Source organism: Spea bombifrons, chromosome 7, assembly GCF_027358695.1.
Source record: "Spea bombifrons isolate aSpeBom1 chromosome 7, aSpeBom1.2.pri, whole genome shotgun sequence".
In the NCBI taxonomy this organism is placed as follows: domain Eukaryota; kingdom Metazoa; phylum Chordata; class Amphibia; order Anura; family Pelobatidae; genus Spea; species Spea bombifrons.
The window spans coordinates 29,576,379-29,596,271 of record NC_071093.1 but is presented as its reverse complement, the minus strand read 5'-3'; the positions used below and the strand labels follow the sequence as shown (position 1 = coordinate 29,596,271).

The following is a 19,893-nucleotide window of genomic DNA, read 5'->3' as shown; positions in this document are numbered from 1 at the left end:
GTGTAATCAGTACAGAGCTATGCCAGGGATGCCCAATTATATATGCAGTGGTAAATAAGTACTTTATAAAACATTGATATCCTCATGCAATCACAAAAAAGGTGAAAATCCCATTCATTTAATTGTAAAGCAACAAACCTGGAAACCATTAGCTGTCAGTTAACTTATGGTTCATGCTGCATATGAAGCGTAAAGTGATTTCTGTTTGTAGCCACATCTGTGGCTTCTGCCCCATCTTCTGTGAAAGAAGACACCCATTACATGATTCCATCAACGTCTTACACAAGTAATCGTTGAGGTGGATGCCACGCTACGTGTCTTGAGATTAGTATGCTAAAGCAAAAAACAGTTACAGAAGACACAAGCCAGAAAGTCTTAAGTGATGCAACGTTTTATTGAAGTGCTGTGTGAAAGTGCTGGAACTGGATTTAGATCTTGTTGAAAGCGGCAACATCCATGGACTGAACAAAGTCTTCAAATGCCGTGATCTTTTCCTCCAGAACATCTGTGCCCACTTTATCATCTTCTACCACACATGTGATCTGCAGCTTTTTAATGCCATAACCCACTGGAACAAGCTTTGCTGTAGACAGAAGAGAGCCAAGGTAAACTACAGGGCTTACAGCGGCAATCATGAGAAGAGCGGCCTATCTTAACCTAGACATACACAAATGTCTGCTGTATTATAGCAAAGCATCCCATAATTAAGGGGAGTGTGCCTTCATTTAGCAAGGATGCATACCACTATGGCATGTAGCAGCAGATTACTTAAATGCAAGTCAAACGGCTGAGGCTATTGTGAAGGGCAGCACATTTGCCAATTGCTACAGTATACACCCAATTAACAATACTGGTTGGTGCAAGTCCATTCCCTGTTGAACTACAAAAATGCATTAGATATTCCATTCTCCAAAGCGCATGTCCACTTTTAGTGCCAGTCAGAATAGAAACTAATCCATCATTATGTATCAGCCGAAAGATGGTGATAAGTTTCAATCATCATTACAGCACAGTTACCTGCCAAATCAAAATGAGGATTTATAGAGAACTTACATGCTCCCCACACCAAGCCATCCATCTGGATACTTCGTACACATTCTTCTAGTTTGGCCATGTCTGTTTCATCATCCCATGGCTTCACATCGAGGAGAAGAGATGATTTGGCAATAAGTGCTGGTTCTATTGAAAAGAAAAACAAAGGTAAAACTTAATTTGTGTGTCACAGCAACATCCATACAAACCATCTTAATGGGAAGAACACAAATTATAGTTTATTATGAGCCCTGCATTACTAGGTAATTTTAGCATCTTTATGTGCTACGCACCAAAACAAATCACAGCCAACATGCAAGAAAGGCCAGCCCTAAAACTGATCTCTGCTTCTTAAATTCTTAAGGCTTCTGGAGTTACCATTCAATTTTTGTAAGGGCTACCAACTTGTAGCTGACTGTCTAGAGCAGTCAACGTGCAACAAATTACCATTGGATTGTATCTAGGAATTCTATACAAAGTAGAGCCTACATGCAAAGCCAAAGTGCTACATTGAGACTGTGGCAGAAGCTTTCCATTCCTCTAGAACATATTTGAACCAATAAGCCATCCACTCTGGTATTAGATGTGAAAACAGTAAAGCCCCTTAAACTTTTGGGACCACAAATGTCTCCAGATGTAGAAATTATCTACCTGTGTCAGAAGTTGGCATTTTCCCCTCAGATTCCACAACAGAATCCAAGACCTTAAAATATTTGATCCCAAGACGGTAAGGCTAGGAGACATCAGTCTCATTATATGTATAAGATTCAGGTCAATTCTGTATACAGATTCTGCACTGTCTAACAAAACCCTGAAAGACTGGACACTGTTTGAGACACAGCCAATGCCTTCAGAAAGTCTGTAAAGCAACAAGGCTGCAAATCGTATTACTGTACCACAGGAGGAATGCTGGAACTGCTACAGGGAACAGCAGTTTCAGACCAGTATTTGTGGACAGGGAATTTTATACCCAACTCTATCCGGTATGTTTCGGCAAGGTTTGTCACGTTACTTTTATTTAGTTGTAGGACATGGTGGACTTACTTTTAGATTTCTTTGATTCATACTGGGCCAGACGCTCCTCCCTGATTCTCTTTGCGTCTTCGCTTTCCTAAAAGGAAGTAAAAATCTTTAAACACAAGCCAATGAGATGGTGCTTTGTATACACTCAGTATAGACTGGTACAGTCAGAAGAGAACATATACATCAGTAATCAGCCGAAAGATGGTGATTTAGTTCATTCATCACATGACCAGTCTAACAAAACCCACTGACAGTGAATGGTATCGGAGCGGTTTTGGGTGCACTGTTGGCTCAGGGAGCAAAAACGTGATAGAATATTCTTAAGCTGCAACTAAAACTTTTTTTGGGGGGGGGTAGGAACTAGCCCCATGTTGAATCCTTACGATAAAAATGTACAACTCGTCAGCCAAGGAAAAACTGCAGATAACAGTGGCCTCATTTTAGGGGATAGATACTAGCATTGCTCTCATGTCAATACACCTTTTATCTAAGCCCCTGCGGCTACGTTGTGCAAGCTTGTACCCAGCCGACTGTTCAAACTAAGCCTGATCTACCAGCAAGGTAACTGTGCAACTTTGTCGTGAAAATAGTTTAACAATCCTGCAGTAATTAAGCTCTCACCTCCTCCTCATCAGAGCCAAACAGATCAATGTCATCGTCATCATCCTCTTTAGTCTCCTTAGCAGCGCTGTCTGTTGTGTCCTCAATATTTACAGGGCCATATTTGCCCAAAGGCTTCTTCACTCCAGGAAGGCTGTTAGAAAAAAAAAAAACTTAAGTGTAACAGTGGACAACCAAGAGCACACAATTAATGTTACATACTGCCAGAACTATTTATACTGAAGACTCCTTACCTGGCTGCTTGCTTCTCATAAGATTTGATGTGGTTGAACCACCTTAATGCATGAAAGAGTTCAGCAGGGGGAGCACCAGAGAGAGCCTCGAATACAGCAACGTCAGCTTGGGAGGGAACATACCTAAAGGAGAGAATCGAACATATTACACGCGGGACAGTCAATTAGCAGCCAGACATACCATACAGAGATTGACTGTGGTCACATATACTACAGCTAAACTCTAGCGCTCCAAAAATCAAACAGCGACATGTCTCTGTATAGCGACATATATCTGGACACCTGGTGGCCTCTGGTATGATATTTACACACATTCCACCACGTTTTGCATAAATCTGCGATGAACTTGTGTTTTTCTACAGCTCTTATTTTTTTTTTTCTCCTACGGCTTTACCGGAAGTAAACCTCGACAACTAGGCCTCACGCCACGTGTTCGTGCCCATTCATTCAGCACCGGAAGTGCAGTCGCAGCGATGACTTGCGCATACAAGCCGCTTCACACCGGTGACAGACATTATGCACGCAGACAGCAATCTGATACAGTTACTTTTTCTAAACGACAGGCGGGACATAACTTATCATACATTCAGCGGACAGAATATAACAATGGCGCAGCAAATATTACATTATAAGCCATTAGAAATCATTGAAATAGTACAATATTTTAATAAATACACATTAAATGCATCGATTGGGTTCCAGCGACACAGACACACAAATTGCTTCCCAAACCTACCCCTGTAACCAAATAATAAGGATTTACTTCTTCCACTGACCCCTCGATATAGCTCTTGTCGGCCAGGAACTCATTGAGGACCTTCAGGCCAGCATTGGATTTGAGATCTCCGAAGCCCATCGCGGCGTCTGCTGCTCTAGTTCTATGTCACGCAGAGGAAGAGAAGAAAGAGGCAGTGAGCCGGCGACCTCGACTTTTATCCTCTGACGTCTCCAGGCCGCCTATAACCGGGCGGAGCTACTCTGCGAGGAGTTCTACGTACTAGAGAAAGCATTCTTTACGGGTCTTTGTCACCCGTCAAGGCCTAGATCGCGGTTCCCTATTTATCTCCTAAGAGCGTTCGTTCTTTTTGTGTGTTATAGCTAAGATGCTTCTATGCACGTCTTATTTATTCTGAGGAGAAACATAATTAAAGAAAAAGAACAATAAATCCAACAATGACTTACCTGGGAGTTTATTTTCAAGGCTCTCATATAATAAAAGGGACATTCCGGGCATCATTTTCTTGGTGCTGATTTTGTAAATGCATGGAGGATTCTGCACAGTCCCCCCTTATATGTGTGTCCCTTCCCCTGCTCTCCTTATATTGTGTGCCTCACACATCTCCCTGCAATACATACTGAACGCCTGCCAACTGTCCTGCTTCATGTGGCACAGTCCTGATTTTGCCATTCTGTCCTGCTGAGCTCTAACTCAGTCCCATTTTTCAGGACAGAGGTAAAGCTCTGCAGGGTTTGGGAACGCAATCCTGCAGTCCTCATTTTATTCTCCAGCTTGGAAAGCGCTTCTGTGAAGGGCTTTGAAAGTAAGAGTTAGGATCTTAAAATGATTCCTGAAGCGCACGGGCAGCCAGTAAAGAGACTGACAGTTAGTAAAACAATGGGAGAGGAAGACAAGTCTGGCAGCAGCATTCATGGTGGATTATAGAGAGGTGAGACGGTTAAGAGGGAGACCAGCTAAAACAGAGTTACAATAATCAAGGCGGGAGATAATAAGGGCATGGACGAGAGCCTTGGTGGCATGCTGTGGTTAGGAAGGGATGGATGCGGGCAATGTTTTAAAGATGGAGACAGCAGTTTTTAGAGAGAGACTGAATGTGGGGGGTGAACGAAAGGTCAGAGTCAAGGGTGACACCAAGACAGCGGGCATGAGTAAACGGGGAGATGATGGCACCATTGATATTGAGGGAAACTGATGGGGGAATCTTAGCATTGGAGGGAGGGAAGATGAGAAGTTCGGTAAAAACATTGGGTATTTCTAAACTCAGGACAAATAGTACAATCTAAATAACGTGCTTTTTTTCATTATTTTATAGATGAGTAAAAGAGTTTTTAGGCAAAAGTCCGAAAGAATCCTTTTTTTCTCCATATTTTATACTTGTTTTATAGTAATAATTATATGATATAATCAAAATAATCCACAGAAAGCCCCCCTTGTCCAGAAAAATAAATACATAATATATATAACTAATGTGTGTTCAGTAAATGGGTAAGAAGAAAATTACAGCTTAACAGGAGGACTTCAGAAATGCTAAAACTGCCATTGCCACGAATGGTGCAAAAAATAAAATACCGTATTTGCTCGATTATAAGACGAGGTTTTTTCAGAGCAAATGCTCTGAAAAATACCCCTCGTCTTATAATCGGGGTCGTCTTCTAATCAGACCTCAAATAGAGGTCTGATTAGGAGACTAAGATCCAGATCCCCCGCACCGCTGCAGGGGACCTGGATCCTCCTATCGTCGCCCCCCCCACACACACACTTACCGGTGCTTCCGGAGGTGAAGTTGGCAGCGGGGGTTTGTATGCGTCCGTCGCAAATACCTTCCCCGACTGTCAGAGATCAGAGTTCCAGAGTTCCTGATCTCTGACAGCCGGGGAAGGTATTTGCGACGGACGCATACAAACCCCCGCTGCCAACTCCACCTCCTTCCGGCTGCCGCGGAATGAGACGTCAACCCGCTGCCCCGGCAATACAGCAGGAAATTGGAAGCACCGGTCGGTAAGTAAGTAAGTAAGTAAGTGTGTGTGTGTGTGTGTGTGTGTGTAGGGCATTTCTGGAATGCCTTACACCCCTATATGCCACTCTGGCACTTAGGGGGTTAAAAGGCATATTATGGGGCAGAGTGGCATATAGGGAGGTATAAGGCATTTCAGGAGGCAGAGTGGCGTTAAGGGGGCATTTAATAGTGCACTCTGCCTCCTGAAATGCCTTATACCTCCATATATGCCACTCTGCCCCATAATATGCCTTTTAACCCCCTAAATGCCAGAGTGGCATATAGGGGTATAAGGCATTTCTGGAGGCAGAGTGCTCTATATAATGCCTTTTAACTCCCTTAATGCCACTCTGCCTCCTGGAATGCCTTATACCTCCCTATATGCCACTCTGCCCCATAATATGCATTTTAACCCCCTAAATGCCAGAATGGGATATAGGGGTATAAGGCATTTCTGGAGGCAGAGTGGCACATAGGGGGTCAAAAGGCATACCATGGGGCACAGTGGCATATAGAGGGTTAAAAGGCATATCATGGGCCACAGTGCCATATTGGTGTGGCAAGCCTGGGGGCAGATGTGCGTAACTGGGGGACAGGTTGGAAAATACAAGAAATAAAAACCAAAAAAAAATATTTTTCTCAATCATAGCTTTTATTAAAAAAAATAGTTTACATGAATTAACATTTACTGGTAAAACTTTTTTCCTTTGGGGTTGTCTTATATTCAGGCTTTTTCTTTTTTTCCTAAGTTAATATTCAGATTTTGGGGGGTCGTCTTATAATCAGGGTCGTCTTATAATCGTCCCTTGGTTATGGAAACCCCCAGTGCTGAAGGGGTTAATTATTGACTGGTATCAAAGCTTATACCTCTTGCTTACGCCAGCTGCACACCTTTAAATGGTAACTTTCCGGGCAACTACCTACGCTGATTACGAAGCGTTTACACGTTTACGCTTGCGATACGTCTAATAATATTATAACAAGTCACAGCGTGGCCCGACTACGCACGTTACGTGACGGAAATTGCCGAAGTGTTTGCCCTCTCAGCTAGTCTTCGAAAACGCCTGCCCCATTTTCCGTAAACACCCGAGCTGTTTTCGTCATCTTCTCCGGAGTTTGCCGATTCCGCCATATTCGCCAAGAGCTAAGACTGCGTTGTTGTGGTCGTGAAGGCCAAATCGGCGAACGGCCCGAGGGGAAGTAAGCCGGGTAAGTGAGGGAGACTGAGGGGTGTTATCTGTCGCCAAGCTGTGCGTTTCAATACACCGGGATACGGGTAGCCGGTGCTGGCTGCGCATACGGCGTGCTGGGTCACTGTCATGCCCTTGACAGGTCTTTCTGCAGAGCACCGTCCTTCCTTTGCATTAGTAGAAAATTAGGACTAGACTTCTCTCTGTGGGCAGTGAATATTATTTGTTTATTGTTTTTATTTACTTGTTTAATTAAATACGTCCGTTTTATTCTGTGTGTGAGACTTCATTGAAGTCCTACCACTACAGTTGGTAATTTGGATATGTATAAATTAGAATGTTTGTATAATTTATATTTATTACATGCGTTACAGAATAAATAATTAAAGTTTTCAAGTAAAACCGTTTCCTCTCATTCCTGAGAGTGAAAATCTGGACATTCTTTCCAGTGTTCTGTATAATGCCCAAAGAGGCACCAAAAAGATGATTAAATGGAAAATGTAGGCTTAACTTACTTTTTAATAATGGAAGCAAAAAAGTGTTTTATATTTTATAGGTTTTTTTTTCATAACTTAAAATCTTACTTTATTAAAACCAGAATTTGTGTTATTTACACGTGAACAACAATGTAGGTTTTTATGTATAGTTTTCCTGGGATAAAATAAATTTTTTTTATGCAATGGTTAAATGTGTTATTTTGCTTCCATAGCAAGAAGTTACATCAACAAAATGAACAATCAAAAATACTTTAATGATTGTATATATTTGTAAAAGTTAATTTCCTAGATTATGTAAATTTAAGAAAGATACTGTATCGGTATGATTTCATATATGGTTTAATATATATATATTTTCTATGATTTCAGCACCATGCTGCGATTTCCTTCGGTCTGCAGGTCTCTGGCGAGTGTAGCGCAGTCCACCAAGAATAATGGTAAGTGTCTTCTCACCGAGGAGATGTCTGGGCTCTGTTTACTAAAGTGCAAGCTGTCGTTAGAGTTGTGCCCTCGCTTTGCTGTCCATTATGGCCAACATTGGCAGGTTTGTTCATATTAATGGCTGAACAGGTCCTGTATAATACAATACTTAACTGGTGAGGCTTAAGCTAAGTAAGGTATAGCTAAAGCTATACGTTATACGGGGCTGGTATTAAATCGTGTAGTTAAACCCACAGCTCCTCCTGAACGGACCTCTCTGTTTTCGGGTTACCAGGTTTAGGTGGAGGACGCTCATAAAAAGTGCGTAATACCGGGTGACGTTGGTTTTAATCGCGCTCTGCAGTATAGGTCCGTGGTTAAAGAAGTCCTCAGCATAGACTCTGACACGGATTTAGCTTTCACGGTTGTGTGTGAAGGCCGCTAAGCAGTATATACAGTTCTGCCTGTAAAGTGCATTCCCGTGAAAGCGCTACAATATGTGTAATTGGTAGTACACGCTTGTCTAAAGTGTTTTTTCCATGTACATGTTTGTTCTTGAAGTCAAGATGTCCACTTCAATGCTTGTGGACGTATGCACTGCTTTCCCAGAACACAGAGCCGATTTGCCATGTAGCCCGCTGAGGAGTTATTTTGTTTTTGTGTGACGACTGCATACAGCTGTATACAGATTTGCCTTCCATATCTATATACTTTCTTTTTTATGCGTTTAGCTTTTTTACTCTACAAAGCTCCACCGTGCCTTTTTAATGTGTCTGCCCCCACTGGTAGTTCTTGTACATTACCCTTCATTTCTGACTTCAGAACTTTATACTGTGTCGTAGCTTAAATTGGTTTGACATATCTGTTGCCGAGTGTCCATTTTGTCCTTCTTTTGTCTGTCAGACGTGCCAAATTGTCTATTTATATTGTTGTTTACCATTTACTCTGCAAGAAGGTGGCATCCTTTTATCAGCTCCAATTAGCAGATCTAGTCATATAATGTTTGTACTCCAGCCAAAAGTAAATGCCAAAATCCATTCAGAATAGTTTATTACATAATGTGCTTCTCTGTTTCAGTCCGGACAACAGCAACAGCTGCAAGTAACCTGCTTGAGGTGTTTGTGGATGGCAATCCAGTGATGGTTGAACCCGGTACCACTGTGCTACAGGTAAAGAGTATCCCAGCATTCATCAGCGCCCACCCGCTGTATTCCTACTGCTTGGTCAGCTGTTATCCCATAGCATAGCTTCTCATAGTAGCCATAGGTGTCTAGAAGCCATTGGCAACTTCCAATTCCTATCGTAACCAAGTAACAGGTGAACCCCTTAGATCCATTAGTGTTAATTACCTAACTGGTGTTTTAATGGTATAATGGTAGAAATGTATCATAGGTTGAATAATATTTTTTTCCTTATTTTTAGGCCTGTGAAAAAGTGGGTGTGCAGATTCCTCGCTTTTGTTACCATGACCGCTTATCTGTTGCTGGGAACTGCCGCATGTGTCTTGTGGAAATTGAAAAAGCTCCCAAGGTCTGTAGAATCTCATTGTGGGCTGCATTATGATTTACAAGCAGTTGTGGGGACCTCTTGTAGAAATTGAATTTTTTAATTGCACATTTAGTAGACCAGTGTTAATGTTTGTTTACCGTTTGCAGTTGGCTTAATGTTTTTTTTTTTTGTTGTTTTTTTTTCCTTCCTTAAATCCTGCAATAGTTGGCTGAGAATAATAACCTGTCTACATGTTGACTTTTATACGATCAATGGGCACTTTTCAAGTTAATACATTTGAATAAGCTTGACCTGTAATCCACTACGCAACCAATATGTTTGCGATTCTGCGCCGCTTTTAAAATAAAGTTTATTTAGCAAACCCGAAACTGAGTAATCATCCATGTATATAGCGGGTTTGTTGATTCATTTAAAGTTAGCGTCCTAAAAGTGACCGCATGTTTCTCTATTTTTTGTTTTGTTATGTCTTTACAGCCCGTGGCTGCTTGCGCGATGCCTGTAATGAAGGGATGGAATATCCTGACAAACTCGGACAAAACTAGGAAAGCAAGGTAAACTGATGGCACCGTCATAATGAGTTTACAAGGTTTTAATGTAATGTGATAAGACTCTAGGGATATCCTCTCCTCATAAACCAAAAACAAAAGTCAGGACTACAGATTTAATCATCTTCCCTGTGAAGTCAAATGACTGCTCCCTGTAAGAAACCGCTGATGAACGGCATACAGTAGCTCTGTGATTGTCCAATTACTGCTGCCCTGCATTAGAACATTGAGAAGTTTCCACTGTTCATGTAGAGATGTCTCTCTTCTGACCTGCTCAGGACTCCAAAGGGTGCTCTTATAACAAATTGATTGTGTGCCGCAAAATGCGTTCCTGAGGGCGAGGCTTTCTCAACTAGCCCTTGCAACTAACATTTTAATAATAATGTTTGTAAACCCTTGTCTTGTGTCTTTTAATAAGACATCTGGTGGGCACATGGTTAATTGTATATTTTTTTAATAACTGCTTCCCCTGTATGATGCATTGTTGAAATCAGTTTCTAAGTCTGCTTGCACAATTAATTATATGGGAAATCACACTCTCTCTCTTGCAGACTCTCCTGTCAACCTTTTAGAGAATAGATCCCAGTAAGAATTTATGGGGTATCCAAGATGCACAACTAGTGGCTTAAATGAAATGAGTAAATCTGTGATTGTATTCCCTTATTACTCTGACATGTAGCCCATGATGGGTACGATCTAATCTAACCATGTCCTTTCTCTGGTCACCAGGGAAGGTGTAATGGAGTTCTTGCTAGCAAACCATCCACTGGACTGTCCTATTTGTGACCAGGGAGGGGAATGTGATCTGCAGGTAAAAATAATAAAGTGCCAATGTGTTTATCTTTTTACTTCATTTGTAGCAATTGCAATTTAGAAAGAGCTCACAAATAAATGGTTTGTTTGGTCCTTAAGCAAGCTTCATGTTTGAGCTGCATAGAACTAATGGTGTCATCCCAACCTCTTGTCTCCATTGCCTTGATGATGTCCAGAGTTTTTGCCATAAATATAACTCTAACTTGAAGAAAAAAACAAAAGTATGAGATGGTTATGAAAATGGGCATATTAGATGGACCAACTGTGAATTTATTCTGAAATTGTACATGTGGTGTTTTTATATTGCTTGTTTTCACCGGCTGCTATCTCCTCTAGGATCAGTCAATGATGTTTGGAAGTGATAGGAGTCGATTTTTGGAGGGAAAGCGTGCTGTGGAGGACAAGAACATTGGCCCTCTAGTGAAGACTATTATGACTCGCTGTATACAGTGCACAAGATGCATACGGTAAATATATTTTCAATAACGCTGCATGAAATATTTAGGAGCTAGCAGTGCTGTTAGTTCTTTATTAACGCCTGAAGGACCAGGGCTGTTTCATGCTACATGACCAGAGAAATATATATATTTTTTTTTTGTTTCAATCATTATTGCGCTTTTTCTCATTTAGTGTACCCGCACAAATTAAATATACAAAAAGTCGATTTTCAGTCGATTTTAATTCAGTTTTACAGGTATATACATTACAACTAGTATGACCACCCTATATTCCTTTGATTTTCATTCATTTTATGTTTTCTAAAAAGTTAACCCCCCATTCAACACCTACCTAACTCCATCTAATCCCCACTAACTAATTTTCAACCACACTACTCAATATTAACACTTTAGGGACAAGTTATGAAAAATATATATTTTATATTAAGTTGGTTCTTTGGACCCAGGGGAACACTGTTTCTTACTGTTGTCTCTCCAGTTCACAATCACAGTGAGGCAAAGACCTAGGAACAAACGCGGTGCTTACAAGCATTGCCTTGGTCATGTGACTGTATCTGCGCATGTGATTGGCAGTAGAAGCAATCACATGTCCGGAAGTGCAAGAGAGCTGCTGTAGACTGACTGCTCAGGTCATGGAGTGTTCTGTAGGGTGTCCCCGCAATCCCAGCCATGTGGGAGTGTTTCTAACCAATGACATACCAGGTATGTCATAGGCCCTGTAGGGATAGCCTTTTCATTAAGGGGTTAAGTATGCAAAAACATGGCTTCTTGGTAAAACTGCATATACAGGTTTGTCAGTGATCTTCATCAGAGGTAGCTAACCCTTAGCTCTGATGCTGTTGTAAAACTACTCTCATTCCTTCACAACAGTTGGTGGTCTTACCTTTTGGGTACCTGTATTGTTCACATGGTTTGTAATAAGTGGTAAATCTTCAACATATAGACGTTGGAATCCACGTTTTCCACCTTTTAAAACATGCATGGTATTGTAACATTAGTTGTGTTTAAACGTGTGCTATGTCATGTAAGGCCTGACTATTCCATTCTGAAGTGTACGCTGGTGAGCTTTTGTTATTTAAGCTATTACTGTTACTACTTTTCCAGGTTTGCAAGTGAAATTGCTGGGGTGGATGATTTGGGAACTACTGGAAGAGGAAACGAAATGCAAGTTGGCACTTACATAGAGAAAATGTTCATGTCTGAGCTCTCCGGCAACGTCATAGATCTTTGTCCAGTCGGGGCATTAACTTCCAAGCCATATGCGTTTACATCACGTCCTTGGGAAACAAGGTATTGGCACTCCATATTACATGCATGCCTACTGCTTCTTGAAAATAAAGGAATTCCATCAGGACTCATCGGAAAGCTTTCCAATGTATAGAACTGTGTATTCTGTTGTCCTGTTACTTTTTGCTGTCCTATTAACTTTTGTGCAGTTGGTGAACAAAGCACATTTGATAGGGCAGTTCTGTACAGCTCATATGAGTCATTAAGTTAAAAGAAATTTTTACTTATACATTATTGTTCATGCACTTGTATGGCATTAACTATAATGTGCTTGTTTCTTTTCTTTTACTGCACAGGAAGACAGAAACTGTTGATGTTCTGGATGCTCTTGGTAGTAACATTGTGGTTAGTACCAGAGGTGGAGAGGTAATGAGAATCCTACCTAAGATGAATGAGGAAATCAATGAGGAATGGATCTCTGACAAAACGAGGTATAACGTTTGATGCCTTATTCATTTTACATCTTAGTTGTATTTCGTGATTTAATGCTGGATGAGATTGTGGGCTTGAGACAAATGCCTGGCTTATCCTGATTGGGTTTGAGGACTGATCCTCCCTCTTTGTCATTGCATCCTTACGTGTGTCCAGAAGGATGTTCAGAAATACCTGCATTTCTGGAAGTGGGCCATCTTCGGCAACCCAGACGGCTGTCTGGCTTGGCACGTGCTTCTGGATGGAACCTTGCCAATTTTAATTAAGGATTATACCATTATCTATCTGTATGCTGCTAGGTATATGTGGGGCGGATTTGTAGAGATTTGAGAACAGTTAAAATCCATTCCCTGCAAATTAAAGAATATTAACACAATATCCAAAGTCCCAATACTTACCTTTTGAACTCAACAGATTTGCTTATGACGGTTTGAAACGCCAGAGACTGACCCAGCCGATGGTTAGGGATGAAAATGGTCAGTTTATTCATGCATCATGGGAAGATGCTCTTACCCGGGTGGCTGGTGTGGTAAGTGTTTTGCTTTTTTTTTATTCGTCCCCCTTCATCGGAGCTGATAATTGATCCATGCATGTAAGTTTAGGAAGTCAGCCATGAGCCTATTCACCTGTCTTTGCAAATGTCAGCAGCTGAAGAGTCCTATGGGAGTATTGTAGACAGGCAATTTTTATGGCACTTCTTTTGAGTATCTTGAAAAATATGGCACACGTATGTGATGTGAACATAAGGCCAGCACGTTTTCATTATAACGCTACACGTCTGTATAAAATATACAGCGGAGGTGTGTTTTAGTGACACATTTCCTCTTGCTATGTTAAAATGCATAATGTTAGGCCAGTCTGGCTCTCGATTATCATTATTGCGATGTGATGAAATCTTTGAATCCAGTGTTTAGTGAATAAACTTCAGTAGATTTTGTTATATATGTGTAATTAAAAAAAAATTGTTTTCAAGCATGATAGATCTTGGACAAAGAATTAAATGCATGCATTTTTTCAGTTTTTAATTCATTCTGTGCATTATTCGTATTCAAACAATGAACTTTTCTATCCTGTAATTTGGTGGCCCCTCTACCTAATGATTGTGAAATGCTCCCAATTCAGCTGCAGAGTGTGCAGGGTGCAGATGTTGCCGCCATTGCTGGAGGACTAGTAGACGCAGAGGCACTTATTGCCCTTAAAGACTTGCTGAACAGGGTGAATTCAGACAACTTGTGCACAGAGGAAGTCTTCCCCAACTCCGGAGCAGGGTATGTTTTCCAATCTGTCATAGACATCAGGATGCTTTTATTATTTGATGCAAGAAGTTGCCAGGGGCAGACAGTTTACAGGGTTATTGAGATGAATGCCAATGTTTGAGGAGGCTTATAATGAGATTACAGGTCTACTTAACCCTCTGGACCATGTCTCTCACAACCATCTAACATGATCTCACACACGGGCACGCATACATGCTGAGGTATACCTCAATTTCCTTTACCCAAAGAGTGATGTTTGTAGAACATAAATTACGTGGTCCAGATAGTTTATTGCATGTAAGTATATAATTTATGTGAGGCTTCTCCTGTACTTTACCTTTGCTACATTATACACTGTTAAATAAAAAAGAATGTTTCCCTATTGCGAAGCTGATTTGTCCTAGAAACATACATAAATGTTTTTTCTTATCGGGATGCCTTACTATGTTTATTGCAGCACTGATCTGCGTTCAAGTTATCTGCTGAATTCAAAGATCTCCGGTGTCGAGGAAGCTGACCTCTTGCTGTTGATCGGTACAAACCCTCGATACGAAGCCCCTCTGTTTAATACAAGGATTCGCAAAAGGTTTGTGTTTCTTACATTTAGTTACCTCCGAAAACTAGTGTAGGGTACCATATGCGTCTCATTCGTTAGATGTTGTCATCTTCAGCCAAAACCGCCTGTGACGATGTATTCTACAGCTGATGTGACTGCTGGGCATATATTTCATTCATGTTGCGTTCAGTATAAAACTGCTGTTTTCACTCTCCTTACATCAGCTGACTGGTCAGCGGTTCAGAGAATGAACACAGCCAGGACAGCTATAACCCAGGGTTTCACGTAATTACCCCTAGATGTGTCAGTGTGTGTGATCTGTGTTTTTTTTGTTTGTTTTTTTTACGTTGGTTGTTAATTGTAACCTTTTAAAGGGAATTGTGATAAAAGTTCTCAATGTCAAGTTGCCAGAATGGATTATCTGCTCTTTCTTTACAGCTGGCTTCACAATGAGCTACAGGTGGCCGTGGTGGGAAGTGCCGTAGACTTGACTTACACCTATGACCACTTGGGAGAATCTCCTCATATACTCCGTGATATTGCATCAGGAAAACACCCCTTTAGCAAGGTGTGTAACAACAAGTACTATTTTTTTTTTTATATATTTACTTTCACACCATCAGTGTAATGTTCTACAGCAGGTATATTACTTAACTTGCCACATAGTTTTATTAGTGCTGCACAACTGTTTTAAACGTGTATGTAGTTGTAGTTTTATTTTCCTTTGTAGCTACGTTATCCGGCATGCATTTGATGTTTTATAGTCCAGTTAGAAAGATGGCGTAAAAGGTGGAAAAGAACCATTCCATACATTGAATAATGATGTATTTATTTTCCATCACCATGAACAATGTAACATGGACTAATGGAAAAAATCAGCCTAATCTTGGACTGTTACTATCCAATAATTTTAAAATCCTGGAAAGACATTCATAATTACAATAAACAAAAGTTAATGATACCATAAAACTAGTTAATCACAGTAGTGTTGATTAAAAAAACAGTGAGTACCTCATAGCATTGTGGTTACACAAACAGTAGAGAATTATATTTATAATGTATATACAAAGTATGGCACAGTTGGAACAAAAATACATATATAATGAGTAAGAATGCTGGTACCGGCTTGTGAGTTTGCATGTAGTTATGAAATATGCTGAGATTGCACAGTTTGCTTGTAGGTTTTGAGCCAAGCCAAGAAGCCCATGGTGGTAGTTGGTAGCAGTGCTTTACAACGCAAAGATGGGGCAGCTATTCATGCCGCTGTTTCAGCCATCGCACAAAATGCCAGGGTCAGCAGTGGAGTTGGTGAGGATTGGAAAGTGCTCAATATCCTACACAGGTAAGCTGTTGTGGGTATTTTTTGCCTGTATGTGCTGGCTGTGGCCTAGGTCTAAATCGAAAAACAGTTTGTTTTTTTGTTTTTGTTTTTTTAGAACCATTTGTTCAATCATATTTTTCTTAAAAAGCTGTAAATGTCACTTTTCTTTTCCCCAAAGTATTTATTATAGTTCTTCCATTACATCTGCTATTTATATTTGCAGAGTTGCAAGTCAGGTTGCTGCTCTAGATCTTGGATACAAGCCTGGAGTAGATGCCATACGAAAGACCCCTCCAAAGGTCCTCTTCCTGCTTGGAGCTGACGCTGGCAGTATTACACGCCAGGATTTGCCAAAAGACTGCTTCATCATCTATCAAGGTGTGTGTGTCTGTGTCTCTAGCAGGTCAAACTCCAAAGTGTTATGAATGTCCTGTCCGTCACTGGAACATATAGGGGTATTTTTGAACAAAGGTCTTATGGATAACAGTACTTTAGAAAGGGGTACATGTCCATTTTGTCTTCCATAACACAATGTTATCTCTGGTGGGGAGACATCATGTACTTTGGTGCTTCTACACCACAATTGCCAGTTAATTCAAGTAACATATATGTGGATTGCAGCCTGCCACTTAATATTTACCAGTCACTATAAGCAATTATTTCAAATGTTTGGTAATCTTTTCTTCATTAATTTGGTGATATTTTCTAGAGGTTTTGTCAGCATTACAATTTCTAGCTTTAGATTACAGTTTTTCATTGACATACTTATTTTCAGGTCATCATGGAGATGTGGGAGCGCCCATGGCAGATGTGATTTTTCCAGGAGCTGCCTACACAGAGAAATCTGCTACCTATGTAAATACAGAAGGTAGAGCCCAACGGACATTTGTGGCTGTGACTCCACCTGACCTAGCGAGAGAGGACTGGAGAATTATCCGTGCCCTTTCAGAGGTACTTTGTGACATTGCGTTCATGTAAATATGGAGCTGTGTCCCCCCCATGTTGATCCTTTTCAACTCTGCCAAAGGAGGTTGCGTCGTGTTAATGCGATGGAATGAAAGGCCTGTGATTTACGTTGTGTTCCTTTTTAAAAGGTGGCAGGTATGACCCTCCCCTATGATGATAACAGTGGAGTTAATAAAAGGTTAGAGGAAGTATCGCCAAACCTGGTGCGATATGACGAGGTGGAAGAAGCAAATTATTTCAAGCAAGCAACAGAGTTATCAAAGGTATGGTGATTATTGGCAATTCATGATCTGATGGTTTCCTTGAAAATCCACCACATTTATCTGAACACCATGAATCTTGTTCTTGTTCCAGCTTGTTAACCAGCAGTTGCTTGCTGATCCTCTGGTAGCCCCGCAGTTGACAATTAAAGATTTCTACATGACCGGTTAGTAATGCCAGAGTGGCCATTTTACACCTTTTTAATGTTTTAAATGCGCCTACATAAATAAAACCTGTACTTCTTCACATTCATCTCTTTAAAACTTTCTACAGATCCCATCACCAGGGCATCACAGACGATGGCTAAGTGTGTTAAAGCTGTAACTGAAGGAGCGCAAGCAGTAGATGAACCATCCATTTGCTGAAGTGTTTTGCAATCACAACTGTGGAGTAAGCCTTGTCTTCTGATGGCTCTACAGCTTTCAAAAACTGAAGTGTTCTTGTGAGGCTCTGGGACCGTTACTGGAGCAGTGTAGGATTCCAGCTTTGCATCTGTGCTTGTTTTGAAAGCACCTGGAGACACACTATATATCCAAAATCAAATGGCGTGTGTACAAACTACTTATAATCTTATTAAAAGGGTTTATTAAATACATAGTTGTGTTTTTTTTTTTTGTCCCCCCCCCCCCACAAAAATATAACTGCACAGCGCATAGTAATGCCCATAGCTGGGAACTGTACACACTGGGCCAGATATACCAACTAACAAAATATTTTAAAGAGACCTAGATAATTTGGTTCATGGTGATTACCACATCTTAAAAAGACGGTAAAGTGTCCCTGATACCCATACTATAGAATAATGCATATTAAAGTCCTCTGTGAGTACTCCTGCTGGGGAGTGGGGAAATAGGCAAACCCGTTTGAATTAATTCTGTTGAATCCCCCAATACATTTGCAAAACAGACCACACAAAAATGTAAAGGGACTACGTACCTATCATATGCATTAAAGTGCATATGACATCCGGAGTGTCTCTTTAACATTCTTACATTCAGCACTAAATAATCTGTTGCATGAAAGGAATAGTCCAACAGGTTTAAGAAGGGTTCTAAATTAATCCGACCATCTGGGAGTCTCACACATTTATAGTAAAGGATTGTTGGCTGCTTATTTGTTCTCCCAGAGGAAACAGGTATAACTGCCTTTAAATATCGTTGCATGTTTACACGTGCTTTTGCCATTGATTTCTAAAATAAAGCATAGGAAATAGGAGGATTTTCCAGAGAATCAATCTTTTTTTTTTTCTTGATTCCCACGATTTCATGGGTGCCAAACTATTTCTCAGATATGTTTAAAGTCTGACTGGGAGGTGCACTTAGAATTCATGCACCCCAGTTATACGTATGCATCGATATCCTACCGTTTATACACGACCATATGATAGCCAAGCGAGTCCATTGCTGTTAAATCCTCTCAGTAGTCCTCCTCACTGAATTATTAAATCATTTTCTTATGATCCTAAAGGTAATTGTTTTCGTGCTACTCTCTCCTTCGGTCTACGGTTTTGGTCACTAGCTACAGTCTCACAACTCGCCGTTCATCATCTGAACTGTTCAATCCGCTTCAATTTGGGCAGATGCTGCAAATTGCACTTCTGTACACATAATTATTGATACCTCTCAAATCATTCCTTAAGACTGATGCCGTAACTTACTTTAGAAACCCCATTCCTACTTGGATCACGTTGGTTATTGTACACTATTCCCAGAAAAGGTAGAATGCAGTACGAGCAGATGGCCCTGTACTCCCCTCACACTCGGTTGGACCTCGGGACACAACCATACCTGCTGATGGACACCTAAAAGTCTCCAACCTGAAAAGTTACCTCATGGAGCATTGTCTTGTCTTATAAGGTTTTTGACACCTTCACAATGATACTATCATACTAGTGAAGTAAACTATGAAGGATGTACGGTTACTTCCTCTACCCGGCAAGGAGCATCAATCCTCTGTATTAGAAACCATGCAGGGTCTGTAAAGATCCTCCCGGAGTACCGACTGACGCCCTCTCACCTTTGGTCACGCATACTATGAGCGATATTAATGCTAAAGTCCTTACATATAATTTACAAGAGAGAATTTCCTTAATTACTAAAACTGATGCAGACAGCTGGCTACTGGCTGCACAGAGTTATGTAACAAATCTATCGCCATTAAAGTTTTTATATTTTAGAACAAAAAACTGCTTCAACACCGTAATAATGTCTGCTTGCATTGGGTTACTAGCAGACGTAAACATCGTTTCCCACAATTCCAAGCATTACACCACACCTCACTGTATATCACGTGATTAACTGTTTACACTGTAATATCATCATCCAATCAAAATCACGTATGGTCTGCCCTTACTATTACATCACTGCTCGGCTTCATCTCTGCTCGTACAATTACAGAATGAATGGTAATATTTGTAAGCTGGATAGTTCTATGTGAAAGGTACAGGGAGAAAAAGTTTCATGATGGCAATATTCCCCGGAGAAATGTTTCTATTTCATTCATGTACTTTCTTCAAGCACCAATTTACTGTTTAGCTCCTCTTACATACACACACTTAACATACATACACATACTTATACGCACACACTACCCTTTGATTGCTCAGGAGGTCTAATCTGCCGACCGGTGGCAGCACTTCTGCTCCCTGGTGTCCAAACACGCCGCCTACTTGGGGGCTCTCACAACCATATACAAGATTAAACTAAATATGGGTTAGAAACATGGTGCGGTATAAATGC

General features: G+C 40.7%; 2 protein-coding genes and 2 non-coding genes across 4 annotated transcripts; 1 reads left to right on the top strand and 3 right to left on the bottom strand.

Moving 5' to 3' along the window:
- Nucleotides 1-375: 375 nt before the first annotated feature.
- Nucleotides 376-3,838, bottom strand: EEF1B2 (eukaryotic translation elongation factor 1 beta 2). The gene is made up of 6 exons (XM_053470959.1): nt 3,686-3,838; nt 2,910-3,032; nt 2,677-2,809; nt 2,077-2,143; nt 1,054-1,179; nt 376-583 (listed from the first exon to the last, which is right to left on the bottom strand). Exons 1-6 carry the CDS (start codon nt 3,763-3,765, stop codon nt 429-431), a joined length of 684 nt encoding a protein of 227 aa, XP_053326934.1. The 5' UTR covers nt 3,766-3,838; the 3' UTR covers nt 376-428.
- LOC128502495 (small nucleolar RNA Me28S-Am982) lies at nt 936-1,008 on the bottom strand. Its single transcript, XR_008355128.1, has one exon. It is a non-coding gene; the product is annotated as a small nucleolar RNA Me28S-Am982 (small nucleolar RNA).
- Nucleotides 2,211-2,288, bottom strand: LOC128502493 (small nucleolar RNA SNORD51). Its single transcript, XR_008355126.1, has one exon. It is a non-coding gene; the product is annotated as a small nucleolar RNA SNORD51 (small nucleolar RNA).
- A 2,865-nt stretch (nt 3,839-6,703) lies between the features above and the next one.
- Nucleotides 6,704-17,750, top strand: NDUFS1 (NADH:ubiquinone oxidoreductase core subunit S1). The gene is made up of 19 exons (XM_053471053.1): nt 6,704-6,853; nt 7,701-7,768; nt 8,829-8,920; nt 9,174-9,281; nt 9,735-9,811; nt 10,535-10,616; nt 10,955-11,085; nt 12,181-12,366; nt 12,660-12,794; nt 13,210-13,324; nt 13,918-14,063; nt 14,509-14,637; nt 15,046-15,175; nt 15,789-15,949; nt 16,152-16,306; nt 16,704-16,879; nt 17,023-17,157; nt 17,249-17,321; nt 17,429-17,750. Exons 2-19 carry the CDS (start codon nt 7,705-7,707, stop codon nt 17,518-17,520), a joined length of 2,187 nt encoding a protein of 728 aa, XP_053327028.1. The 5' UTR covers nt 6,704-6,853; nt 7,701-7,704; the 3' UTR covers nt 17,521-17,750.
- The last annotated feature ends 2,143 nt before the right edge of the window (nt 17,751-19,893 follow it).